The 27,490-nt window shown below is 44.8% G+C and overlaps 2 protein-coding genes across 11 annotated transcripts in view; one reads left to right on the forward strand and one right to left on the reverse strand.

Moving 5' to 3' along the window:
• Window positions 1–3,041, reverse strand: part of CUL4A (cullin 4A) — a 54,112-nt gene extending 51,071 nt beyond the window's left edge. The window contains exons 1-2 of one of the 2 annotated variants that reach the window (XM_055245124.2): window positions 2,841–3,041; window positions 2,528–2,643 (exon numbers count right to left, since the gene is read on the reverse strand). In XM_055245124.2, the coding sequence (XP_055101099.1) occupies window positions 2,528–2,643; window positions 2,841–2,988 (264 nt within the window). In that variant the 5' untranslated portion in view covers window positions 2,989–3,041. The remainder of the gene's footprint in view (window positions 1–2,527; window positions 2,644–2,840) is intronic. The other variant, XM_055245123.2, reaches the window with a different exon arrangement.
• A 517-nt stretch (window positions 3,042–3,558) lies between these two features.
• Window positions 3,559–27,490, forward strand: part of PCID2 (PCI domain containing 2) — a 31,037-nt gene continuing 7,105 nt past the window's right edge. For 2 of the 9 annotated variants that reach the window (XM_055245136.2, XM_055245140.2), the window contains exons 1-8: window positions 3,648–4,597; window positions 12,028–12,117; window positions 14,272–14,345; window positions 15,293–15,358; window positions 16,309–16,350; window positions 17,403–17,457; window positions 21,496–21,599; window positions 26,690–26,765. In XM_055245136.2, coding sequence (XP_055101111.1) covers window positions 4,568–4,597; window positions 12,028–12,117; window positions 14,272–14,345; window positions 15,293–15,358; window positions 16,309–16,350; window positions 17,403–17,457; window positions 21,496–21,599; window positions 26,690–26,765 — 537 coding nt within the window. In that variant the 5' untranslated portion in view covers window positions 3,648–4,567. Of the gene's footprint in view, window positions 4,598–12,027; window positions 12,118–14,271; window positions 14,346–15,292; window positions 15,518–16,305; window positions 16,351–17,083; window positions 17,257–17,402; window positions 17,458–21,495; window positions 21,600–26,689; window positions 26,766–27,490 lie in introns of those variants that run through there. The other 7 variants (XM_055245139.2, XM_055245138.2, XM_063618577.1 and 4 more) reach the window with 7 other exon arrangements.

Below are 27,490 nucleotides of genomic sequence, written 5' to 3' on the forward strand. Positions count from 1 at the left end.
TTCTCTGGCCTCAGCCTCCCGAGTAGCTGGGATTACAGATGCCTGCCACCACGCCCGGCTAATTTTTTGTACTTTTAGTAGAGATAGGGTTTCACCATGTTGGCCAGGCTCGTCTCAAACTCCTGACTACTCAGGCGATCCACCCACCTTGGCCTCCCAAAGTGCTGGGATTACAGGCATGAGCCACTGCACCCGGCTCTGACTCTAGATTTGTATTTCACAATATATACAAAAATTCACTCTACATAGATCGTAGACCTAGATGTAAAACCTAAAAGTCTAAAATGTCTGGAAGAAAATATAAGAGAAAACTTTGTGACCTCAGATTAGGCAAGATTTCTTGGATACTAAAAGCACAATCCATAGAAAAACAAACTGATACATGTGACTTGAAAACTTAAAATGATTACTCTTCAAATGGCACAGTTAAGAGAATCAAAAGACAAGTTGAAGACTAGGCAGAAAGTATTTCCAAGGCGAATATCTGATATAGGACTTGTATCCAGAATACACAATAAACTCAAATACTCAATAATAAGAAAATAACCAACCCAATAAAAATGAGCAAAATATTTAAATAGACACTTTGTCAAAGAAGATACATAGAATGGCAAGTAAATACACGATGCTTAGCATCAGAGGGACACGCAGACTAAAACCACAATGATACTCCACCACACACCCACTAGCACAGCTAAAATTACAGACTGAGGACACCACACGCTGGTGGCGGAGTGGAACTGGAACTCCCATACACTGCTGGGAGAGACGCAAAAGGGGCAGCCGCTTGCAAAAACAAGAAATTTCGTACAAAGGTAAACATACATTTTCCATATGACCCTGAGAACTTACTGCTAGATAAAGAAGCAAGCAGAACTTACCTGAGAGGAATAACAATATATGTCCAAACAAAGGGTTATTCACAAATGTTTACAGCAGCTTTATTTAAAACAACCCAAGGCCGGGCACGGTGGCTCATGCTGGTAATCCCAGCACTTTGAGAGACCGAGGCGGGTGGATCACCTGAGGTCAGGAGTTTGAGACCAGCCTGCCCAGCATGGTGAAACCCCGTCTCTACTAAAAATACAAAAATTAGCCAGGCGTGGTGGTGGGTGCCTGTAATCCCAGCTACTCGGGAGGCTGAGGCAGGAGAATCGCTTGAACCTGCGAGGTGGAGGTTGCTGTGAGCCGAGATCGTGCCACTACACTCCAGCCTGGGCACAAGAGTGAAACTCCATCTCAAAGAACAAACAAAAAACCCCAAACATGGACACCCAAATGTCCATTAACTGGTGAATGGATAAAACAACTGCGGTATACCCATTCTACTAGGTAATAAATTACAATCACACTGCGCGTGCATGAATCTCAAAAGCACCGTCCTAAGTGAAAGCCAGATACAAAAGACTACGAAATACATGACTGCATTTAGATAAGGTTCTAGAAATCACAAAATATAGTGACAGAAAACAAATGGGGGATCGCCAAGGGCTAGGAGTCAGGGGAGAGGGCTGACCGCAAAAGTGGTCATGGCAATTTCGGGGGTGGTAGCAATATTCTACCATTCTACCAAGAAAGATTCTATCTTGGCCGTGGTGCCGGTTACATAACTGTATGTATCTGTTAAAACTTCTTGAAGTGCACGTTATATGTAGACTATATCTCAAAGCTGGTAAGAAAATATAATCTACTTACACTTCAGACAAGAATGGATGTATGTACACCAAACTGTCAACAGTAGTTTTCTTTGGGTGGTAGGAGTATAGGTGATTGAAGTCTTCTTTTTTATATTTTTTATAATTTCTACAATGCAGTCACTTGCATATCCAGAAAAATTTTTTTTAATTCAAGCCTTTTAATACAAATAATTGTATAACACATCGTGACCTAAAATATAGATATTAGACTACTTAACGTTGTTTTACAAAAAGAAGACGCCAGAAAAAAAGTCCGCTTATAAACAAAATATCCAAATATGGTAAAATTTACTTTGAGCCATTTTTTGTTACTTTAGAAATGGAACACCATCAATCTGTTTGAGTATCTTAAAGGCAACCACTAATCACAAAACACAACAGAGAAAAAAACCACTTTTTTTGAATTTTAAATTTTTTCAAAATCTGTTTGAATATCTTAAAGGCAATCATTAATCACAAAACACAACAGAGAAAAGACCCTCATTACTGTGGCAAGTGACACAGTAATGAGTTTTATATATAACGAGAAAATAATTTGCTGTATACTTGCAAAATGAGTCACGTGGGTCCTAGAAACACACCTCCTTCTCTTCTGTAATGGGATAACTTTAAATATCGTTCTAAGCAGCTTACGCCTGAAAACAAAAATTCCACCACGGCAATAAACAAAACCACTTGTTGCCTCTGGGGCTCCCGGCCCTGCAGTGGAGGCAAATGCCCTGCCTTTCCGCTCCCCGGCGAGAGCCTGTGAGGCACCCGGAGCCGCTGCCCGGCCGCGTCTGCGTCACGCGGGGCAGGAGCGGCGCCCCCAGCCCCGGCCGCCGTCTCACCTGGTAGAGCTCCTCGAGGTTGTACCTGATGGAGGTGCTGCTCTGCACGGCCCGCACCGCCTCGTGCAGCTTCCGCCACGTGTCCTGCGTGTAGTTGTCGGGCAGCCGGGGTCTGTCTGCAGGGCGGAGGGAGAGCGGGAGGCTCAGGGCGCGCCGCGAAGAGCCCCGCGTAGCCGCCCCCGACCCGGCCGGCGCCCCGGCGCCCCCGCTCCCGGGGCCCGCACGGATCTCGGGGCCTTCCCCCCAAGTCGGGCGGGGTCTCGTGGGGTCCCCGCCGGGGTCGCCTGGCCCTCGACCCGGCCGCCGCACCCACCTCGGAAGTTCTTGATGACCAGCTTCTTGGAGCCGCCCGCGCCCCCCGGCTTGGCAGGCGCGGCGGCCAGGGCCGCGGGCTTGGTGAGGCCGTTGGTGCGGCCCACGAGCGCCGAGAAGCTGCCCTTCCGCGGGGCCTCGTCCGCCATGGCTGGGCCGGAACCGCCGCGCCCCGCCCCGAGCGCCGCCGCCCGCCCAGCTCCGCTCCGCCCGCCCCGGTCCGCGCGGCCTCCGCCCGGTCCTCCTCGCGCGCCCCGCCCCGCCCGCGTGCCCGAGCACAACCGCCGCCGCGTCCGGCTACTCCTGAGGGCTTAGGAACGCGCGCCGGGAACCCCTCCTGAGGGATCGGGCTCCCCCTAAGAGATTCGGACACCCCCTCCTGGCTCGAGGGCGCCCGCCGGGACCCCCGTCCCGAGGGATCGGGACCCTCACCCCCGGCTCGGGGGGGCGCACCGAGACCTGCCCCCAGGGCTCCGGGCCCCCACCTCCTGGCTCGGGGATGCGTGCCGGGGGCACCCCTCCTGAGGGGATCGGGAGCCGGGACCCCCTCCTGAGGGCCCCGGGGCGCGCGCCTCCTGAGGGCTCGGCACCCCCACGCCGGGCGTGAGACCACCTCGAGGGCTCAGGGGTGCGCGCCGGGACGTGCCCTAACTCCTGAAGGCTCGGGAGCGCGCAGCGGAGGCACCTTATGAGAGCTCGGGAGCGCGCGCCATGTCCCTCCCCCTACCCCTGCTCGGGCGCGCGCGCCCCGAGGCCCTGGCCCAGCCGGGCGCGGAGCGTCCTCCGCGGCCTCGTTTTCACAAGGGGCAGACGAAGGGTCGGCGCAGTGAAAGGCAGTGTAGCCGTGGGGCTGTCCTCGCCACTGGACCCCAAACCCCTCAGCCCGGGCGGGCCCGAACACACAATCAGAGCCGCTGGCGTCCCGGCTGAGAGGACGGGGCCCCGGCAGAAAGACCCCGGGTCCCCTCAGCCCGAGCGCGTAGCCGAGCCGGTCCCCGGGTTCTCCCTCCGGAACCAGCCTGCACACCGGCGGCGGGGCCGGGGGGCGGCAGGACCGAGACGGACCAAGGGCCGGAAGTGACGCCGCTGGCCCACTTGAGGCGTAGGGGGTGGCGCTCTTCGTTCGGCCGCGCTCCCATGGCGCACATTACCATTAACCAGTACCTGCAGCAGGTGGGTCCTAGCCGGGGAGCGCGCCGGCGTGGGTGGCCCTCTGCGTGTTCCGTGTGTCCCCTCCTGCCTTGGACCCTCAGGCCTTTTCCTTTCCCACCTCGCCACCCTTTCTCTGTCCGGGTTCCCGGCGGGCAGCCGCGCGAGCCGACTGAAAGGCCGAACAGCGGCGGCCGGGACTCGGGAAGGCGGCCCGAGGTCTCCCCTGCAGGGCCGCCGTGGGGGCCGGGCGGTGTCCGTGGATCGCGGAGTCGTCGCGGTGTAAGTAGACGCGGGGGTCCCAGGTCGCTGCCCTCACTTGCTGGCGTGTGTGGCTGCGCTCCCAGCGGGTCCGACGGGCCTGCGGGCCACGCCGAGGGCCCGGTGTGGCCGGTGCTGTGTCGGATGCACGCTGCTTCCCAGCAGGATGCGGGATGAATTCGAGGACTCCAGGAGGCTCTGGAGGGGTAAGCACGAGGCTGTGGCCGTGCTGCAGGCCGGCCTCGTGCCCCTCGTCCTCGCTGTCGTTTAACGCCCTTCACTGTCCGAGTACAATGCACGCTTCATATCGCTCGGTACATGCGTCTGACGGATGTTGTTCAACAGCTTGTAAGTAGCAGAAGCACAGTTAAAACATGGGCACTTGTAAAGATTCAAAGCGCATATTCTTTCCGCTAAACTATGCCTGTCTTCAGAACCAGCACTGTGGTAACAGGGATAGGAAATATAGGGAATGGATTTTTAAAATATTTGAAGGAAACATTACCAGGACGTGGTGAATAAGAATGGGTGGGCTGAGGGACACGGAGGAGTTAAGAATGATTCCCAGGTTTGTAATCTGGGAAAAAGATGAATAGAGTGGATTTGGAAGGAGAAATAAATTAAGTTTTGGGCGTGTTGAGTTTGAGATGTCTGTTGACAACTAGGTAAAGGTGCATACTTGATAGCTGAAAAGTCTGACATGATTGGGCCCAGCAGTTGCTTGGTTAATTGAGAAAACTGGTTAAAACAGGAATCACGAAAAAATGGATGTATGCTTTTAACTTAAAACATGGAAGTATACATTCACTTGCCAATTTTTTTTTTTTTTAAACCACTTACCTCAAGTTGTGTACTTGCCAGCCTTTCGATGTCAGCCCAAGGCCTTTTCTTTAGGCTATGTCTGTTTTGGCCTAATCTGCAGAGTTAACATTTTCCAGTATAAGTTTATTTAAAGTTAAACAAGGATATAGGCATTTAAGAACCAATTTGATACGATTATCTTTAGAATTTTCTTAATCTTTTACAATTTTTCCCCCACACCTAATTATTTTTTTGAGAAACTCAAGTGAGCCTTTTAAAAACATGCAACTTAGCTTATAGAGAAACAACTGCTTCCTTTTGCATTCATATTTCATTGATGAGCTTAAAAGTACATAACTACCGTAACAAGTTCGGGTAGCAAAAATAGATTTGAGAACAGACACATCTGGATATGAGAACACATACAACTTAGCTGGCAAAAGCTTGCGATGTATTAGTGAAGCCTACTTGCTGAAAGTCCTCATCATGCCTTGGGCATCAGCTCGTGTATTTCAGGGAGTGTTTGGAGAGAGTCATTATTCCAATTCAAGTCAGTTAAAGTGAGACTGGTAAGCAAGCTTCTACTCGTGTGTAAACTGAAGTTTAAACAGACAGATTTGGGTTAAGATACAAATCTGAGACTCCTTGGTATTCACATGATGGGAAAGACTGAGAAGGGAAGGGGTGACCCAGGGAGCAAGTAGAGAGTAGACAGGGGCTGGGCCCAGGATGGACCTCTATGGAGATGTGCATGCCTACATCTCCGCAAAGGGCAGTGTAGCCACTAAGGTGAGACAGCAAAAAGTCCACTTCCTCCTAATTTTGATGGATAAAAATATTTCTGGTTGGACTGGCGTGTTACCTAAGTTTTATGTATTAACAGATTGTTGAATATTTAAAAAAAAGAGGTGCCTCTTTGATACAGAACGGCAACCGGTTGTACACGGTAACACAGCACGTTTGATTTGTTGTATAGGAACGTAGGTGCCAATGTAATTGTATCTCTTTGGGAATAAAACGATCATTTGCACATTCATCAAAGCTAGGAAGTTGGGGGAAATCATTGACTCCTCCTTTAGTCTCAGCAAATAGTCCTTTACCTAATTGGATGTATCTCCAAAGTCTCTCAGATCCATCCCTTCTTTATCTGTTGCCACAGGCTCCCCAGCCAGGACCCACCTGCTGCAGGTACTGGTTGATGGTTTCCTTTACTTTGCCCTTTCCAAGTGAAACACAGCAAAGAGAGCACAGACTTTAAAGACAATAAGACTTCAGCCCAAATCCTGGCATTTTTACAAATTCTGGGACCATGACAAGTTATCTAACTTCTGTGACTCTCCATCTCTAAACAGGCTTCACATAAGTTGTGAGAATTAAAAAGAGCATGAATACACAGTAAATGCATTTACTTAGTAAATGATAGTTCTGGTATTTTATTGAAGAAGAATTGAGCATCTGCCTCTGTTACTAAAACTTCATTGACTCTCTGTTTCCTCCGGGGAAAGTTCCAAATGCTTTAGCACATCATCTGGTCCATGTTTACCTGTTAACTTGGCATCACCAGTCTGAGGGTTTATTTCACTTGTGCTGAATGTACCATTGCCCCCACCGAAGTACTCATAACTTAAAATGTACCATTTAACCATTTTAAAGTACACAAGTACATTCACAATATTGCACAACCATCACTATTATCCAGAATTTTTTTGTCACCCCAAATAGAAACGTCATAAGCATTAAGCAGTCACTCCCTGTTCCTCCCTCCCGAGCCCGTCAACTGCTAAATCTACTTTCTGTCTGGATGGATTTGCTGATTCTGGTGATTTCAGTATGTGCCTTTTGTGTGTCTTTTCCTTACATAATGTTTTCAGGGTTCATCTATGTTGGAACATGTGTCAGTGTGTCGTTCTTTTTTATGGCTAATGATATTCCATTGTATGGAGTATTTTGTTTATCCGTTCATCAGTTGATGGACCACTTCGGTTGTTTCCTCTTTTTGGCTATTGTGCTGCTGCTGTGAACATTCATGCGCACGTTTTATGTTCTTTTTGGCATATACCTAAGAGTGGAATTGCTGAGTCATATGGTAATTCTGTGTTTAACTTGTTAAAGAAATGCCAAAGCAGCTAGCTGCATCATTTTACATTTTCACCAGCAATGTATGAGGGTTGCAATTTCTTCACTTCCTTGTCAACACTTGTTTTTTTCCATTCTTTTTATTATGGCCATCCTGCTGGGTGCAGAGTGGTATCTTCTTGTGGCACCCCATGATCTTTCTTGTCCCAAAGATTTTCTTCATTATGTTCCTTTTGCCAAGAACACCTCTCCTTTTTACAGGTGTAGTGAACACCTTTATTTAGGGAATCAGCTTTGAGTTAGATACTTTACTCCTTAATCTTCCATAGTTCTTCATATTGTCTTTCAAGAGTTTATGGAATTGGAAAGTTTGACTATTCAGAAGTGACTTCAGAGGTTCATGACCTGTAATGATTTTGAATTTTTAAAAGAGTTATGAGTTCCAAGAGTAGATAATGCCTCCTGTGGACCAGACTGGAGGGCGTGAGGGGCATGCAGCAGCCACAAGAAAGTCTTCCTGGGGCCAGAGCCAGGGAGCATCCCCTGGTGAGCCAGGCCTGGGGGTGCTGCTCAGAAGGTGCTAACTTGGAGTCTGGTTGTGTGGTCCCGTTGAGGGCTGAAGGCTCTGCAGCATGAGCTGTTAAGAGTCGGCCAGGTGGCTGGGCTGCTAGGGGTCCTGTGTCCACTGCGGCGCCAGTCGCACCTTTAGGGCTTGCTGGTACTGTCCGTTGCCATCCCTGCTTTTCCTCTTCACATCCCCAGCCTTCTCACAGTTTAGTCATTGAGGCAGGGGCATTGATAGGACCACCCTTGGGACACATTCATGCCTGCCAAGCAAGCTGGGGCCCTCCTTGGGTTCAAGGCCCTGTGGCCCTGAGCCCTCCTCTGGTCAGGTCACCCCTGGGACACTGGGTGCAGCCCAGGTAGGTGTGGCCAAGCAGAGCCGAGGGTGTGGCGACATCACCCTGCATATGTGCAGGGACCACCCTGGGAGGTCACAGGCAAAGGAGGGCTACCAGTGAGTGCCCCCAGCAGGGGTCTCCACCTCTCCTTGGAGGGACCCAGTGTCTGGACTCCAGGGTTTGATCCCTTTGTGACCACTATGTCCCCAGTGTGCTTAGTCATTGAAGTATGCTTTCATTCCACAGTGCTTGCTCCAAGTCTGGGACTCTCAGCTCTCAGTCACCCATAGGTTCCTTTTGCAGAGAGCTCTGGAGGCCTTGGCGACGTCAGAACATCGTGCTCAAGTGTGACCGGTCACCAGAGTACTGATGTTAACCAGAACACTCCTCTTCTCAGGCTCCTGGGGCTGGGCCCAGTGTAAGGCCCTGGGTGGTGCGTGTGATCGCACAGTGCGTAGCCTGGAGTGCCTGGAACCATAAACAGGAGTCGCTATGGGGAACTCTTAGCTCGAACCTCCTGTTTGTGTGGAACCAAAGAGAGCACGGCTTGGCCAGCAGGCTCCAGAACCGCTTTCTAGCCAGAAGCGCCTTAGTTGAGCAAGGTTGGAGTCTGTTGGGGCTCCTGTGGCTAGGTCTGCCCACATGGCACAGGGAGGGCCACTTTGGAAGGCATGTCTTCTTTGGGGCTAAACTGACTAGTACTGGTTTTCTTGGGGGTCTTGCAGACCAAGACCTGGGCTGGATCGGTTGTTTTGCCTTCCAGCCCAGGGCCAGCTACTGAATGGAGGGCAAGCAGGGAAGACCCTGTGTGCCTGCCGTGCCAAGGCAGTCGCCACCCTCATCCTTGAGGGCGCTGTTCCATTGCACCTGGTCAGGTGGTCTCGAGGGAGCCAGAGGAGGCCCCTTTGGAGCTGGGCACCAGTGAGTTCTTGCAGGGCGTGGGCAGGGGACACCAGAAAGCCTCCTGCAGAGGATGGGCAGATGCCAGTGTTGTCTTCTTGGGGCCACCTTCAGCTTCTTGATGATGATTGGCAAATGCAGTGTTGTAAATTGCAAAATACTGATCTGTAGCATGGTGATTTTAAAGAGGAAACCTAACCCTTTCCCCTAAACAGTTGAGGATCTTAGTATCTATCTGTCTACCTTTTAGATGAAATTCCTAAACCTGTGGCCAGGGCTATGAAGAGAAACTTAGTTTTCATAATACTTGGGCCCAAATCATCTTGCACCCGTTTGTGACTTTGAAAATGTTAGGAGCTAGGATATGATGTGACCTTGAGCAGCAACCTGTGATCTTGCAGGGACTGGGGCAGGAGGGCTGCCTCTGAATGGCTGTCATTTTTCTATGAAGGCGTAAAACCTGAAAATCTTCAGATGGCTTCAGCTGAAGATAACAGTTAAGTTCCTGCTCACACCTCCAACCCAAATCCTGTGGGACTGTCCCTTCTCCTGCTCTGTGCCAGTGCTCCTCTTTCTCACTGACGACTGTGGTCCCAGCGACACCAGCCTAACCACTGTACTCACAAGCAGTTCAGGATTAGGGCCCCAGTGCCACCAACAACATCTAATCAGTGATGTTGAAATTCAGGATTTTTTTTTTTTTTTTTGGCAGTCTTTTCATCCTTAGAATAAGGACAGTCAAATTCCACAAACTACTGTTTTCAGAGATTACTCATATTCTTTTTTCTGATATCCACTTAGGTATGTATTTTCTATTTGTTTCAATTTTAAGGTTTGTCTTTCTATTTTAATTCTTGAATAGGGTTGTAAATAACTATTACATTTAAAAGTGTGCTCAGAAACTTTCCTTCTCTCTCTCACCTCATTCCACCCCCTCTCTAGAAAGATAATCATTTGCATTAGATTCTGCCTTCTCCATCCTGTATTTCCTTTTGGGATGTACGTGTGACACACACACAGACATAAACACATATTTTTCTTGTTTCCCTTCATTCTTATACAAGAGGCAGCATTCTATACATACTCTTTTACAACTTGCTTTTTTCACTTAACCGTATCTTCCTGGAAATTATTCCATGTAAATTCATAGAGATCTTCCTCATTTTCAAAAAATGATTGCATAGTGTGCCTTAAAATAGATGTTTCACAGAATATTCAGCCTGTCTTTATGGATGGATATTTAGTTTGTGTCCAATATTTTGTGATTACATGTAGTCGAGTACAAATACCTTCTGTTTCTAGTTGTGAGTCCCTGGAAGTGTGATTACTGTTTCAAAATGTAAATGCATATGTAGTTGTATGGAATAAGCAGGTGGGAAATTCCTTATCATATAAGTTAGTCTTCAGGAAGGTGGTGTCAGCCTCCCAGTCATACCCTGAGTTGAACAGTGGGGTAGGAGGAGTTGGGTTCCAGCGTGTTGAACTGGTGGCATGTGCCTCCCTTTCTTCTGGGTATGGACACCTGGGCACAGGATTATTGGGTCAGAGAGTAGGCGTTTGCTTGCTTTAGTAGAATACCAATTTTCTTCTAAAAATTTACCCGAAGTTACCCCATCACCAATGTGTGAGCCTTCTAGTTGCTTCAGGCTCCTGGCAACACTTGGTGTCATCAGCCTTCCTAGTTGTAAGTACTCTTGTGGGTGTATAGAGGGATCTCATCTGCTTGTGCTTTTTTGCCGTTTGCACATCCATGTTATGACATCCCTGGTCAGTCTTGTGTTAGCATAAAATGTAAATATTTAATTTTATCATAGTTAAATCATACTGTATCTAAAGCTTTGTGCTTGCCTTTTTGCTTAGTTAGAATTTTTATGTCCTTTTTTTTTTTTTTTGAAACAGAGTCTCGCTCTGTCGCCCAGGCTGGAGTGCAGTGGTGCGATCTTGGCTCACTGCAAGCTCCGCCTCCTGCGTTCACGCCATTCTTCTGCCTCAGCCTCCTGAGTAGCTGGGACTACAGGTGCCCACCACCACGCCCAGCTAATTTTTTTGTATTTTTAATAGAGATGGGGTTTCATTGTGTTAGCCAGGAGGGTCTCGATCTCCTGACCTCATGATCTGCCTGCCTCGGCCTCCCAAAGTGCTGGGATTACAGGCGTGAGCCACAGCGCCCGGCAATTTTTTTGTAAATATAATTTAAAAGCGTATTTGGTTTTCTAATTATAAAATGTCTGTTGTAGCAGGAGCTAGATAGGGCAAAAGGCTCCCGGGTCTCCTAGTCTCCACCCCACGTCTGCGCAGTCAGCTGGTGTGGTATGGTACAGGCTCTGCATTCTTTCCTGTGCTTGCATGTTGTACGTAATTTTTCTCTTCTTTTTTCTCCCAAATCAAGTTATACAGTTTTCCTGCAGTTACCTTTTTTTTCATTTAATCATCATATTGTGGACATTTTCTCATGTTACTACATGTAGATCTATTTTATTCTTTTTAACAGCAGCCAAGTATTGCATTGTATGAATGTGACATCTATTTAGCTATTTCCATTTTCCTTTTATTTTATATTAAGGTTGAGTGGAAGCTTTTTGAATTTTGGATATATGTGGTTTTTAAACTGTTTTCTTTTTCATAAGCTGTATATTTGGATTTTCAAACATATATTAGTGTGATTGAGTAAAACTAGAATAATTCACCTTCATGAAGAGCTACATGATATACCACAGACTTATTTTTATTTGCTTAACCTGTTTTTTTGCTTCAGGAACATCTGTTTTTTTGTTTTTGTTTTTTTGGTCTGTTTTAAAGAGATGGGTCTTGCTATGTTGTCCAGGATGGTCTCAAACTCCTGGCTCAAGCAATCCTTCCTCAGCCTCACAAAGTGCTGGGATTACAGGCCTGAGCCAGCCAGGAACAACCTATTTTGAAATGAAATTATTGTTTACCTACTGCAGAGTAGTGACCACCTAATACATTTTGATTGTTCTGTCTTCTTTCAAAGTAGGGGAAAATGAATTTTCCCCTGTGTGGCATTCAATATATTGTTGTAGGTTCTATTCGAACAGAATATTTTATTTTCTACTTAGGTTTCTCTTTCAAATGTTTCAGGTGTATGAAGCCATCGACACCAGAGATGGAGCATCTTGTGCAGAGTTGGTGTCTTTTAAACATCCCCATGTTGCAAACCCACGACTTCAGGTAGGTAAAAGAACTGTGCACACAGGTGTCTGCAGACAATTACAGGGTAACCACTTTCCTAAGAGAAACGTAGAGTTTGAGTAAGAAGAAAACTAATATTGTCACTCTCATTTGAAAATTTTAAAGTTTCTTTATGATTTATGTAACTTCAATTCATTTGTGGGGCACTGACTGTGTACGTACACTGTAGTGATGTGGACCTCCTGCCCTTGTGTTTGATTCCTAGACAGCTCTCCGAGATTTAGAGAAGTGAGATGGTGGAGAGGCGGCGGAGCTTAGACTCTGTCTAGGCCTGTGCGTCCCCAAAGCCCCGTAGACATCATGTACCACAGGTGTCTCCCATTTAAGTTGTTAGTCAGAAAGGCTGGCAAGCCAAGGCCCAGCCTGGGGTTGTACGTGGAGTTTCCATGTCATCTGTGGAGTAGATGATGTTGAGGCAGTATTTTCTATAGAAAATCTTGTGGACATTTGGTAAAGCCCTGTTTCCTTATTGACACCCTTTATCATATTGGAGTGTGTTCCTACTGGGAGCAGCATTTTTCTTTTGGAAGAAAAATGGGCTTATCTATTGGCGATTATGTTTGGTGGTGTACAGACTTGCAACTCAGACCAGGTAAATCAGTCTCTGAAGTAGCAGCAGGCTTGTTTTTGTTTTTCCGATAAAGTTACCTAGGTGATTCTATGTGTAGACAGTGTTGAGAACCATTGCTCTAAGTAGGAGTTAGTGCTAGAGACTCGATGAGACTCAGGCTTGCCTTGGCCAGAACACCCCATGGCTGGTGCCATGTGCTTTGTATTGTATGACATGAGAGGACACACACTGTCCTGTTTGCAATCTGAGACGAATCCCTTCATTGTAAAATTCACCAATAAACTTTCTTCCGGTGGTTTCATTCACCAGGGACTGTAGAATGGTGATTTTTCTGGTACTGTCATTCTTCTCTCTCACCATATCAGCATGGGCTCATTGCTTTTGTAAAACAAAACAAAACAAAACAAAAAAACGCAGTGTGCTATAATCTATTGTGTGTTAGCCTGGGTTCTCCAGAGAAACAGAGCCAGTGGGATATATCGATATTTATAGAGATTTAGTGTGAGGAACTGGGTCCTGTGATTGTAGAGGTCAAGAAATCCCACACAAGGAGTGAATTCTTCCTTCCTTGACCTCTTGTTCTATTCAAGCCCTCATCAGATTGGCCATTGCCCGTCCACACTGAGGAGGGCCATCTACTTTCCTGAGTCTACTAGTGCAACTGCCAGTCTCATCCAGAAACACCCTCACAGACACTCCCAGAAATAACATTGTCTGGGGACTCCATGGCCAGTCAAGTTGGCAGAATTAACCATCACCTATTGAGATGTTCAGATTATCTAAAATTTGACTGTTAGAAGCAAAGGAAAACTTAGAAAGAAATGTCAGCTAGACTAGCCCAGGAGATGAGACTGGTGCTCTCAGCAGGAAGCTGAGAAGAACAAGTCCTAACATAGCACCATCTGGAACTCATTAGACCTCACTTACTAAACCTATGATAGTTACTTAACAAGTATTTCTTGACTGGTCAAGAATACTAATATACTAAAATGTATATGAAAGTGCCTAGAATATTTTCTGACTTGCAGAAGGCAAGACTAAATTATATTCATGGGCTTCTTGTTCCCCTGAAATATTGATAAATATTTGTTGAAGTAATGAACCATTTATTTATTTATTTATTTATGAGACAGAGTCTCCCACTGTCACTTAGGCTGTAGTGCAGTGGTACGATCTTGACTTACTGCAACCTCCACCACCCAGGTTCACACGATTCTCCTGCCTCAGCCTCCTGAGTAGCTGGGATTACCAGCGTGTACCACCATATCCAGCTAATTTTTGTAATTTTTTTTGTAGAGACGGGCTTTCACCATGTTGGCCAGGCTGGTCTTGAACTTCTAGCCTCAAGTGATCTGCCCACCTCGTCCTCCCAAAGTGCTGGGATTACAGGCATGAGCCACTGTGCTCACGGCCTGAACCTTTTATTTAGAGTGTTAAATATAAGGTGTTACTGTGAACTATAAAGCATAAATTCTCTTGAAACAGAGGTTTAAATCTCTTTATGTTGCATTCTTTCTGTGCCTATTAATTTTACTTTTGCCATTTTTCTTTTTTAAAATCAGATGGCCTCTCCAGAGGAGAAGTGTCAACAAGTCTTGGAACCCCCTTATGATGAAATGTTTGCAGCTCATTTAAGGTAATCTGTTGGGGAGGAAGAAAAACACACACATCTGGAAATCGCTGAATTAACTGGAGATTTTATCTTGCATTATCTTATGCTTGAAGCAGTGAATAATTGAGTTTGAAAAAGTAGGAAAATGCATTTGTAATTTCAGTTTGATAAAACCTGTGAAAATTTTATACATCAGTTATATAATACTGTTTTTAACATCACGTAATATTTAGCATAGTGCCTGGTTAGTGGTCTTTCTAGTAGAGTATGGAGCCTAACTGTTCGCTTACCCTTTTCGTGGAAATATGTCTGTTTTTGAAGCTCTTTACATTACTGGGAAAGAAACTAGAGTTGAGCAAAGCAGACAATGCTACTTTTTATGTACATTTCATATCTACCATTTTATCTCTAAAGGATCAGTTCAGGCAGAAGATTGCGTCCTTATAGCCATGTGAGATTTGATTACTGTCTTTCAGAGCAGCCTGGGCTACAGGACCAGGGTGGGATCTGTGAGCAGGAATGTTCTGTTAACCCCACAGGGTCTTTGGAAGAGTTGGGGCACCACTGTGTTCCTTGTAGTACAAAGCACCTGTGATTTCCTAGCTCTGCGCGGTGTGCGATAGGTTCCAGATTTGGCGGTGAACTAACACTGACATTACCCAGCTGGGAATCTAGTTTGAATGTCATTGTCAGCCCCTGCTAGAGTAGAAGGGTCATACTATGTTATCAACATGTGTTGCTCACAAACCTGCTGGTGCTAGGTCCTTCTGGGACTTGAAAGAGTAGTCTCCAAGCTTACTGTGGGACTTCCTCTTATCCTCACCTGTTTGTGTTCAGCCATTTGTGTGTTTCTTCCTTCACGCCTTTCATCCCAGGACCACTGGGACCTGTGCAGTGAAGTGAGCTCTTTGGGCTGCATAACAAGTGCTAGGTTTTTATTGTGTGACAGCATGTTTCTGTTTCTCCTCCAGGTGCACTTATGCAGTGGGGAATCATGACTTCATAGAGGCATACAAGTGCCAGACCGTGATAGTCCAATATCCTTTGTTGTTCATGGCAGCTGTCTGGCATAGAACACATGCAGTGGATTACTTGGGACTCGAGACCCAGAAACATTGGGCCAGTTGCTCGTTTCTGCAGTTAGAAAGGAATGACAGTATTTTGGAACAGAAGCTCGTTTCAGCTATTTCACTTGGGTACTTAAATTTAGCATAGATCTGAAGACTCGTGCAGTACTTAGTAAGGAAGAACACTGGTTAGGAAGAAGGATCTTACTCTGCTGAGAAGAAGAATGCTTTGTTGCCCTTAGTAAGGTAGTAAGTATATTTACAGGGACTGGTTAAATCCTGTTGGTGAAATATCAGAAATCCACAATTCAGGCAGAGATGGACAAGAGTGGACTCAGATACACATCGGCATTGAATTGTGGCGGCTAAAGACCTTAAATCAAACCAATTCATACTTAAGTCATTTAAAGCATATCTTTAGTTATGGCCTGAATCAGTGAGTGTTCTAAGGCTTTGTATGTATCTCTAGATTTTGTCTTTTCGTTTTAACCACCTTGTTTAAATATACACAGAAGAGAGTTGGGCTATTTGCTAACAGCCTCCTTAGAATTCAAGAATTCTAGAGTTGATAAAATCAGCCTTATGCTACAGATTCTAAAGCACTTAAATATAACTCATGATCATCTGGGCTCAGAGAAACCAAATGTCTGAAATGGCTGATTTTAAAAAATCTTGTAAGTCTTTTTTATTTAGGAGACAGTATGTATGAAATAAGTGTATTTAGTATACTTGAGCCTAATGAGATACAGATATTTGTAATGTGAGCTTATACCTTTTTTCCTTCAAGAACTTACTATTGTTGTAACATAAATCTGCTAAAGGGTGAGCTACATTCCTTAAAATTTAGATTCTTATTCTTTACTTTTATCATATGTAGCATTATTTGAACTTTATATGCCATGTCTTCCTTAATACAGTACATCATTCTTGCGAGCATTCCAGGCCCACAAAGAAGAAAACTGGTAAGTGTGAACAGAAACAGCTGAATTGGCAAATGGCAATCTTTTTTAGCAGAATCTTTTTACAAATTTGCTTTAAATAAATGTGCATTGTATTTTCCATGTGGATATTTAATAATCAGTGTGTTGACATATGGTAATATCTACACAGATTAGTGGAGTTACAAATCTAGTAAACAAATGGTAGATCAGCCACATTGTTTGCAGTGTGTCTGTGTAAATATAGTATTATTTTTATTTCAGATGTCCATTTCCCCAGATATTTATTATTTTTTCCTTCAGTTGTCAATTTTGAACTTTTGGTTTTAAACCTTAGATAAAAGAGGTAGACCAACTACAGTTCATTTGGGGTGTTCTAATACATAATAATGGTGGTATTTTTAAATGCCTTGCCAAACTAATTCTTAATTTTATGATTTATTAACAAACTATAGGTTAATACTGAAATTTGTTTATACTAAAATAACTAAAGGCCTTTTGCAAACAAACTCACCCTTTTATCTTTTTTTTTTTTTGAAAAGGAGTCTTGCTCAGTCGCTGAGGCTGGAGTGCAGTGGCACAATCTCCACTCACTGCAGCCTCTGCCTCCCGCCACCCTTTTATCTTTTCACGTGAAAACTTGCACATGAAAACAGTCCAGTTTTGCCAGTTGGCTGTAAAAGTTATTCTGTGACATTTTGTGTATTATATATTCTGGTTCCTGTTAGGAAATCTGATCAAACCACTTCTTTTTCAGTGGTGCTGTTTGGATACTGGTGGGAAGCTGAGGGGAAGAGGATACCCTGGGAGCCTGGAACTGAAGCAGGGCTGGGGCCTCTGACAGGGTTGGGGGCAGGGGTGTGGAGCACCGCATTGTGGGGCCCCGGGATGATCAGGAAGTCTGGGGCCTGCAGCCTACCTGGACAGAAGGTGAGGAAGCAGACAACTGTCAGAGTTTTGGATAAGTGCAGACTCCATTCTGGATAGTGGCCCTGGGTGTCCGTGTTCTTCCCACCTCTGGGGATGGAATCTTGGGCCACATAGCCCCTCACACTTGTTTACTTTCTGCCCTGCAGGGCTCTGCCTGTCATGTATGCAGTAGCGCTTGACCTTCGAGTGTTTGCCAATAATGTAAGTTTAATTTGCTGTCATTATTGTTTTAAAACTAAAACTTGGTGACTGTTGTTTAATTTCATGTCATTCTTCCCAGAAGTTTTGAGGAGCGAATTGGGTTGGGATGTGTCTGGTATAGGGAGCAAAAGAACAGATACTGACTATTCTTTCTGGGTTAACACAAACAGATTTAAATAAACATTTGCTCAGATTTCCACACTGTTCATATAGAGGGAGAGGTTCCATTTTGTGGTTAACCATTTATGGTATGTGTTATTTTTATGAAGTGAGTGGAACAACAACAAATGAGCTATTCTGCATCTCTTCTACCTTTAAGATGTGGCCTGCTCCCCCGCCAAAAAGAATTCAGCTTCATATAGATTTGGGCAGTAGAAGGGGGCTTCCCTGGGGTGAGGGGAGTTCCTGGGTTTTATGGAGGGGACGTCCCCATGGGGACCCACGGAAGTCCCGTTATGGAGCAGCATTTGTCAACTTTTTGGTTTTAGGACGACCCCTTTACAGTTTTAGAAATGATTGATGGCCTCAGTTCCAGTCAGGATGCAATGGATTTCTCCCTATTGTGCCTGCTAAAAACAGTTAAAACCCTGGGAGTTGTCAGGCCGGCATAGCTATGGGAGGTGGAGAGAAGAGGGGGATGGGGCTCAGAGTCACGTGTAGGGAGTCTCAAGGTTTCCTTTTTGTCTCCTGTCTGTCCTGGACTGGGCGCGTTAGAAACCTGAAGCCTTTCACCATCAGGCAGAGACAAAAAGCCCCAAGGAAACCAGGAGGCTGGGAAGACAGTCCAGCAAGACAGAACTCTGACCGTCACTGCCTCATTCCAGTGTCAGGCACAAAAAAGCAGGTTCCTCCCGCCCTATCTGCAAAGTGGTGCGGGCTAGGGGTGGCCCAGGACCTCCACCCTGGGCTAGCAGTAATGAGGAGCTAGTCCCCCCTCCCCACCAGGTGGATGTCAGAGGCTAAGCAGGGGACCTAGACCTCCCCCACACAGTGGCAAAGGGGATGCACCTGTTTCTCTGCTTGCATGGTGAGGCCTGCTAAACAAGATAAATAAGGTCCACAGTGTAGTCAGGTAGCGCCTCAAATGTCCGGGATCTAATCGACACTGATTACCAGGAAAATCTCAACTTTGGGAGATTTTGAATGAGAAAAAACATTCAGCAGAAGACACCAATGCTGAGATTGCACAGATGTTGGAATTATCTGACAAGAGTTTTAAACAGCCCTCTTGATTCAGCAAGCAATTTAGAACATGCTTGAAACAAATGAAAACATTTAAAGTCTCAACAAGAAAATAGGCGATATAAAGAAGAACCAAATGGAAATTTTAGAACTGAAAAGCATACTGAAGACCTCAGAGAGCTTTTATTTTTGTTCTATTTATATTTACTGTATTAGAAATTTTAATTAGAAAAGATTTTAAAATATTTTAAAGCAACAATAATAAACCTTTTACATGCAACATAACTGACTTTTTAAATAAAAAATAACTATATTTCCAAAACAAAATACCAAGAAAAGTGGTGTCACATCACTTTTGACCTCTTTGATGTCTAGTTCAGCAGAGGCCATCTGGTCCCCTTGCCTGCTTCTGCACTCACTCTGTTGCAGTACACTATTTTGAGTAAAGTATTTCTCTGCCTGATGGTGAAAGGCCACATCACAAAGATGTAGATGGAAAAGACAGGAATATTCTCATAGGCTTTCCAGACTATTGAGATAGTTCTTTGACTCTATATATGAAAATTCCTAGAGGCAGTTTTTTTTTAAAAGGTTAGTTACAATGTGGCTTCTGATGTGTACCAATGAACTTTTTCTATCTTTACACTGAAATCCACTGGTCTGCCTAAAGCACTGAATGGATGTCGTAATGTCTTGCGTTAGTCATGTCTTAATCCATTTGGGCTGCTATAAGAAAATACTATAAACTGGGTGGCTTGTAACCAACAAGCATTTATGTCTCACAGTTCTGGAGGCAGGGAGGTCCAGATCAAGTCACCAGCAGGTTGAGTGTCTGATGAAGAGGGCCGCTTCCTGGCCCATAGCATCTTCTTGCTGTGTCTGCACGTGGTAGATGGGGCAAGGGATCTGTCTTTCCCATTCATGACAGCTTCACCTTCATGACCTCATCACCTTCCAAAGGCCTCTCTTCCAAACACCGTCACTTTGAGGGTTAGGATTTCAGCATGAGTTTTGGAGGGGACACAAGCATTCAGCCCATAGCAGACCATTTGGAGAATATTGGCTTACTGAGCCATGCAGCACCTCCCAAGTGTTTACATACCACTGTTAAAACCCAACCCCCAAACCCCTACCTTCCTTAACATCTCCAGGGGCCTCATCAGAAAAGCCTTGGAGTAAGGAAAAGCTGCTAAGCTCACGGTAGTTCATAAAAGTTTTCCAGAATTCTGATTTTTCTTGAAAGCACAAATGTTGTCATTGGCAACCAGTACCATCAGTTGTTTGCCTGGAAGTGACAGATTTGTTTCATTCGTTTTGGAGAATCAGCCAGATGCCCAAGCCTGGGTAGCTGTGTCTACCTGTCAGTTTTCTGTTCCACAAGAAGCAGCTAGTTCAGCTCACAGCTCAGACAGCTGCCCAGAGCTTTTCTGTAAACAGCCATGAGACACCCGTGTGCAACAGAAGTGCTGTATGCTTCTCATTTCATCACAAAGAATATAAAAAACCTGTGCTCAAGGACCAAGATTTAAGAAAATTCATATTTACTGCATTATCAAGGACATTTTATTAATTTAGAGATGGTCTTGCTCTGTCACCCAAGCTGAAGTACAGTGGTGCAGTCATAGCTCACTGCAGCCTTGAGTTCCTGGGCTAAAGCCTCCCACCTCAGCCTCCCGAGTAGCTAGGACTACAGGTCTACGTCATGATACCAGGCTAATTTAAAAATTTTTAATTAAGACAGAGTCTTGCCATATTGCCCAGGCTGGTCTCAAACTCCTGGGCTCAAGTGATTCTCCCACCTCAGCCTCCCGAAAGTGCTGGGATTACAGGTGTGAACCACTGTGCTTGGCTCATCAAGGACATTTTTTAAAGGACACTAATTTTACTGGTTTGTTGATTGATTGCAAAGTGTCTGGTGTTGAAGAACATGATGATTACTCGTGTAGTTTGGTGCCGGTGGGAACACTCCAGCATTTTACCTATTGCTGTTTTTGCACCATCAGTGCAAATGTTAATACAGTAAAAAAAAGACCATAATGGCTTAGTGTTGTTGTGAATATAGTTGGAGCTGTGGGTCATCTGCAAGCCTGTTGCAGTCCTCGGGTTTGTGGAGAACACAAGTGGCAGAAACAGATTCTTTCTTTAACCAAGGCCATCCTCCTAAATGCGAGGGAAAAGTCAAACTCAGTGATGACTTTAATATTTGTTAAACGTTTTTATTTCAAGTGTTTTGACTAGCCAACTTCAGGGACTGAAGTAAGAGAGAGCTTAGTTGCTTAGTAACATATGCAGTGCAGGTTTGAAAAATTGGTGACTGACTTAACTTGAAATAATTGAAGAAAGATTTGGTTTGTGGAAGAATTGGAGTAATACAGACTTCTCAATTTTTAAAAATGTTATATAGTACATGCTAGCTGATTTCTTCAGAATCTTTTGGGACTTTGAGTCTTAATTGTACCCATTTTTTGCTTTAAGAAATAAATGTTTTGGCTGGGCACAGTGGCTCATGCCTGTAATCCCAACACTTTGGGAGGCCAGGATGGGAGGATTACTTGGAGTCAGTTCAGGACCAGCCAGAGCAACAAAGTGAGATCCTGTGTCTACAAAAAAAAGAAAAAAATATTAAAATAAATTAAAATTAAAAAAAACAAAACAAAACCAAACCCAAGACTAGCCAGGCATGGTAGTACCTGGTTCCATGGTTCCAGCTCCTTAGGAGGCTGAGGTGGGAAGATTAGTGGAGCCCAGGAGGTTGAGGCTGCAGTGAGGTGTGATTGTGCCACTGCATTCCAGCCTGGACAACACAGCAAGATCTTGCCTCGGAAAAATGAAATAAATGTTTTTATATTTTATTAGGCAGATCAGCAGTTGGTAAAGAAAGGAAAAAGCAAAGTTGGGGACATGTTGGAAAAAGCAGCAGAGTTACTGATGAGCTGTTTCCGGGTCTGTGCCAGCGACACGTGAGTAATGACCTGAGGACCGACCACCAGACGCTGTTAGTGGTGTTTTCATTGCAGCGTTCACCCTTTCTGGCCTGTGTTTATTGTTGACACATATTTCACTTCTACACGTTATAATCCCACAACCATCATTATTTTTGCTTTAAAAAGTTGATTGTTTTGTAAAGGAAATTAGAGCTGAGGGGAAAAAAGTCTTCATTTGCCCACATTTGACCATGCCTGGAGCTCCTCTCTGCAGGAACCAGTTTCCGTCTAGTGCCATTTCCCTTTCCTGAGGCACTTTCTTCCGCATTTGCATTTGGTGAGGGTCTGAGGGCAGTGAATCTTTTAAGCTTTCATTTTTCTGAAACTGTTTTTATTTTTTTAAAGAAATTTTCTCTTTTTACCAGTGAAGAAGCAGCACTGATTACCTTCATTTTTTAAGGCTCCATTTGCTACATGGAGTCTTGTGGGTTGACAGTTTTTTCCTTTTGGCACTTTAAAAATGTCATTCCATCTGGTTTCCTTTGCTTCTGATGAGTCCTTGCCATCGTTCCCTGTATGGAACAGGTCTTTTTCCTCTGGCTGTGATTTTCTCTTTATCGGCATTCAGTAATTTGGCTCTGATGTGCATAGTTGGCTTTTTTTTTTTTCTTTAATTTCTCCTGTTTAGGGTTCATTGGGCGTCCTGTATTTGTAAGTTGATGTTTTTAAAAATTTAATGTTTTACATTCTTCAACTACTTTTGGCCCCATTTTTTCTCTTCTCTTTCTGGGATTTCAACTGCATCTGTGTTAAATGCATGATATTATCCCTCACAGGCCACTGTTAGTCTCTTTGTTTATTTGTTAATCTTTTTTTTTTTTTTTTTTTTTTTTTTTTGAGACAGACTCTTGCTCTGTTGCCCAGGCTGGAGTGCAGTGGTGCCATCTCAGCTCACTGCAACCTCCGCCTCCTGGGTTCAAGCCATTCTCCTGCCTCAACCTCCTGAATAGCTGGGATTACAGGCATATGCCACCACGTCTGGCTAATTTTTGTATTTTTAGTAGAGATGAGGTTTCACCACGTTGGCCAGGCTGGTCTTGAATTTCTGACCTCAAGTGATCCACCCTCCTCGGCCTCCCAAAGTGCTGGGATTATAGGCGTGAGCCACTGCACCTGGCCTCAATCCTTTTTTTTTTTTCCTCTCCTTCATTTTAGGTAATTTGTATTGACCTGCTTACAAGTTGACTGATCTTTTATGCCATTATTTTTAAGTTCTCAACTTTCTGTCTGATTCTGCTTTAGAGTTTCCATTTTTTCTTCTAAAACTCCCATCTCTTCACCAATTATATAATCACATTTATTTATGAGATTTAGGAAATTTTAAAGCAAAGAAAGATTATCAAAGGTATCCATATATAAATAAACAAAAAACGATTGTTCCCAGAGAGTAGTTGTTTTAGTCCTCTTGTGTTGCTATAAAGGAATACCTGAGGCTGGGGAATAAGAAAAGAGGTTTATTTGGCTCACAGTTCTGCAGGTTGCACAAGAAGCATGGTGCTCGTGTCTGCTTCTGGTGAGGCCTCAGGCTGCTTCCACTCATGCTGGAAGACGAAGAGGAGCCCACTACATGGCAAGAGAGGAGGCAGGAGATAGAAGGGGAGGCACCAGGCTCTTCCACAACCAGCTGTCTGGGAACGCTCACAGGAGCTCAGAGCAAGAACTCATTCATTATGGCAAGGACAGCGCCAAGCCATTCATGAGGTGTCCACCCCCATGACCCAAAAACCTCCCATTAGGCTCCTCCTCCAACAACGGGGATCAGGTTTTAACATGAGGCTTGATGTGGCCAAAAAACCACATCCAAACCATCGCAGTAGCCCAGCTTCTCTTTTCACTCACCGTGTTTGTTGCCAATAAACTCGGTAGCCTCAAAAGATGGGAACTTTTCCTTTTGGGTGTTGTAGATCCCATCCATGAAACCAAAAGTAAGTGTTGAGCAGAGCAAGCTGTATGTAAAGGCCAAGGAATGAAGAAGCAGGACTGTGGCTCACAAATCAACTTCTCTACTCCTGAGGGGTGAGGGGATTGAAATAGAGCGTTTCTTGAATGAAGGGGTTGGACATTGAAAGCAAGGGGAAGAATATTCATGGCTTTTCTGGAAATGGACGGTAAACTTCTGGGAGCTGAAGCACTGCCATCTTTTTGTCCTTTTACGGCTTCTTCCCGTCATTGTCATGGTGATTGTCAGCTGTTGTGGCACTGGTGGGAGTGTCACTGAGCATGAGAATGAGATTGTAATGAAGTTGGAGGCCCTGTAAAGGCCAGGTGGACTTCCACTTAGCATCCTGCTGGTCTTAGCTGGTTTAACCGAGAGGGGAGCCTCTGACCTCAGGCATCCTATTGCTGAAGATAAGCAGAGTTTGAGTTGTGCAACTGTTCAGCCAAGCCTACAAGATGTATAGTGCTGTGGGGGTAATATGGCCTCCCTACCCAGCCTCGCTTCAGAACTTTCGTACCAATGCCGGACTGTAGAAAAGTCCTTTCTATGCCATGGCACTTTCCCACTGAGGCCTCCCATGGGTGCCGTTTCCTTTGCTGGAAGGTTCTCCTCGACTCCTGGCAGTCTATGCTCGTTTAAAGGTTTCCGCCTTCTCTAAAGCCTCTTGCTGCTGGACTTCACGGTGGATCAGATTTCCCTTTTATAAACATTCATAGCAGACTCTACATTTCTTTCACTGCATTTACCAAATGATTTGATGATGTTGTATTTGATTGCGAAGTGTGTGAGGGCATGGGCCTTCTCCATCACTAGCGTTCCTTGCACCACAGTAGCTCAATCAGTGTTTCTTAAATGAATACTTGAAATTTTGCTTGATTGTGTATTCCTGCACAGCAGTGATCTTCATGACCTTTGATTAGGCAGTGGCTTCTCAGATACGACAACAAAAGCATAAGCAACCAAAGGAAAAAATAAATTGGACTTCATCAAAATTAAAAACTTTAGACTTCAAAGGACATTCCAGATGTCCTAATATCCAGAATATATAAAGAATTATTACAACTCAACAGTAAAAAGACAATCCAATTTTAAAATGGTTAAAGAATTTGAAAAATTTTCCAAACAAAATACACAAGTGGCCAGTAAGTGCATGAAAAGGTGCTCAACATCGTTAGTCACCAATGACTAATGCATCAGTCACTCGAAATGCAAATCAGAACCTCGGAGAGCTGCCAGTCCACACCCAGTGGGAAGACTGTAATCAGAAAGATGGGCAGCGCCAGCAAGGATGCAGGGAGACTGGAGCCTCGTACACATTGCCAGGGGAACAAACACAGTGCAGCTGCTGTGCAGAAATGGGAAGGCAGTTCCTCAAAGTTGGACGTAGAGCTACCGTGTGACCCAGCATTTCCGCCCTGAGGGGACACTCAGAAGACAGACAGATCCCCAGTGACATCTCTTTCCCCTTGGGGTTTGCTTTTGTCACATAGTCTCCAATAGAGGTCATCGTTCCTGGTGCCAGACCAGCTACGATATTACCATACATGTAGCGTTTTACGTGAGTTACAGAGTACTTGTGTGTTTTGTTTGGTTTTTCCATAACTCTTTGAAGTCATAGAACAGTATTATTATTTGTCTCCATTTTCAGATGAGGAAAACGAGACCTTTAGAGACTTTTGTTTGAGGTCATGCACCTAGGGAATGATAAAAGTCATAGACCTGCTCAGAGAAGCTCACAGGCAGTTATAAGACAGGGTTTGATATTTTAAAATTGTATTTTTACATTATTTTAAGTGTTTCTATGTGGACACATTTTGGTCTTTAAGAGTAATTTTATGTTCTGTGGCTTGTAAACCACCTGCTTGTTTTCTGTACTGGGCACTTTTGTATTTTTGTGCCTTCACTTTGAGTAATTTTATCATTTTGTTAATACCACAGAGTGTATTTCGTAAACCTAGATGGCGTGGCCCACTACACAGCCCCCCTCTGTGGCGCAGCCTGTGGGTCCTAGGCTACGAGGAGCAAGAGCAGCCTTGTGTGGCTGCACTGAATGCTGTAGGCAACTGGAACACAATGGGAATTATTTGTGTGTCTAAACATAACTAAACACAGAAAAGATGCAGTAAAAATACAGTGTGAGAATCTGTAGGACCCCCATCTCACATGTGGTCATCTGTAGTTGACTGAAATGTTGTGTAACATGTGACTATTTCCAAGTTAATTGCAGACAGTGGCACACCCTCCCCTAGGTGCTTCAGTTTCTGTTTTTTCAGTCTTTTGAGGTAAAATTTGCATGCAGTGAACTACCTACAGTATTATCTGTCTGCTTGCTGCTGAGCTATAGGACATGATTGCCACCCCAGAAACTTCCCTCATCCCTCATTTGGGCAGGCCCTTTCTGCTGTCTGGATTTGTTCCACTGTGGGTCACTTCCTGCCTGTCCCCAGAAACTTCCCTCATCCCTCATTTGGGGCAGGCCCTTTCTGCTGTCTGGATTTGTTCCACTGTGGGTCACTTCCTGCCTGTTCAGTCACTTCATGTAAATGGACGCCCACAGTGTGTACTTTCTGTGTCTGCCTTGATGGGACTCATCCTCTTTGTGTGTTTTACTGATTTGTTTTGTTGTACTGATGAGAAGGTATTTTTCCATTTTTCTTTTCTTTTTTGGTTTTTGTTTTTTGAGACGGAGTCACGCTCTGTCACCCAGGCTGAAGTGCATTGGCCCGGGTTCGAGTGATTCTCCTGCCTCAGCCTCCTGAGTGGCTGGGATTACAGGCACACACCACCATGTCCTATTTTTCCATTTTTCAAAAATGGTTTATAACAATTAACTTATACACATTGTTGCTGCAAATGAGGCAGTTTTTAGCTGGTGCTGCGGAGGGAGGATGTTACTCAAGTAGTTAATTGGGATTTTCCTGGTTTGCTTTTTCTTTTATTTTTACCCATCGGGTAAGACATCTTTTTTCATAATGTTATTTTGTTTGATGAATATGACTTGATATGAATATGACTTGAGCTTTGGGACTTTACCTCAAGATATTAATTTGTTTAGGCAGTTTATTTTGTGATTTATAAATAAAATTTTTATTTCTTATGTAACTTAAAAAAAATTATTTCCCCATAGCCGTGCTGGTATAGAGGACTCTAAGAAGTGGGGCATGCTGTTTCTGGTGAACCAGCTGTTTAAAATCTACTTCAAGGTGCGCTTCTGTTTGAATCCTTTCTGTCTTTACAATTTTCCATTCTCCTGGGCTTCCCACATATCATATATATCAGCTAGCCTCCCTGGCGTTGCTTGCGAAATGATCATAACCGTATTCCTAGTCCTAATAGCTAACATTTGTTGAATGCCTACTAGGTGCAAAGCACTATTCTGAATGCTTTACAAATGTCTTCCTGTTGACAATCAGCCTTCTGAGGTTAGCACTCTCAGCCCCAGAGGAAACGAAGGCCCCTGTGTGTGAAGCAGCTGGCCCAGTGTGGTGGAATTGGGCTTTCAGTGCAGGCGGTTTCACTCCAGAGCCTTTTGTCTTCTGTGGTCGTAATTAACTATGGAAAAGCAGGCACGCAGATGGATAGATGGATAAAGAAACCATTGCCACATAAAGTCAGTCAGGTGAAGAGCAGCCTATCACGTGTCAGCAGCTGGGACTTGTGCCTTCTGTTCAGGGCCTTCCACTCCTGTAGAGCACCCCACCTTCCTGCCGGTGCTGCACAAGCACAGGCTCCTGCCGGGCTGTGCCCCCTGGAACGGCTTCCCAGAGCGTCCACTGGAACGGCTTCCCAGAGCGTCCACTAGCATGGGCTCCTGCAGGGCTGTGTCCCCTGGAACGGCTTTGCAGAGCCTCCCAGGGTGAACGCCATCTATGCTGGCTGCTTTCTGTTTTGGTTTTATTATATAAATAATTTTTATGATATAATAGGT

Source organism: Symphalangus syndactylus, chromosome 15 (genome assembly GCF_028878055.3).
Source record: "Symphalangus syndactylus isolate Jambi chromosome 15, NHGRI_mSymSyn1-v2.1_pri, whole genome shotgun sequence".
In the NCBI taxonomy this organism is placed as follows: domain Eukaryota; kingdom Metazoa; phylum Chordata; class Mammalia; order Primates; family Hylobatidae; genus Symphalangus; species Symphalangus syndactylus.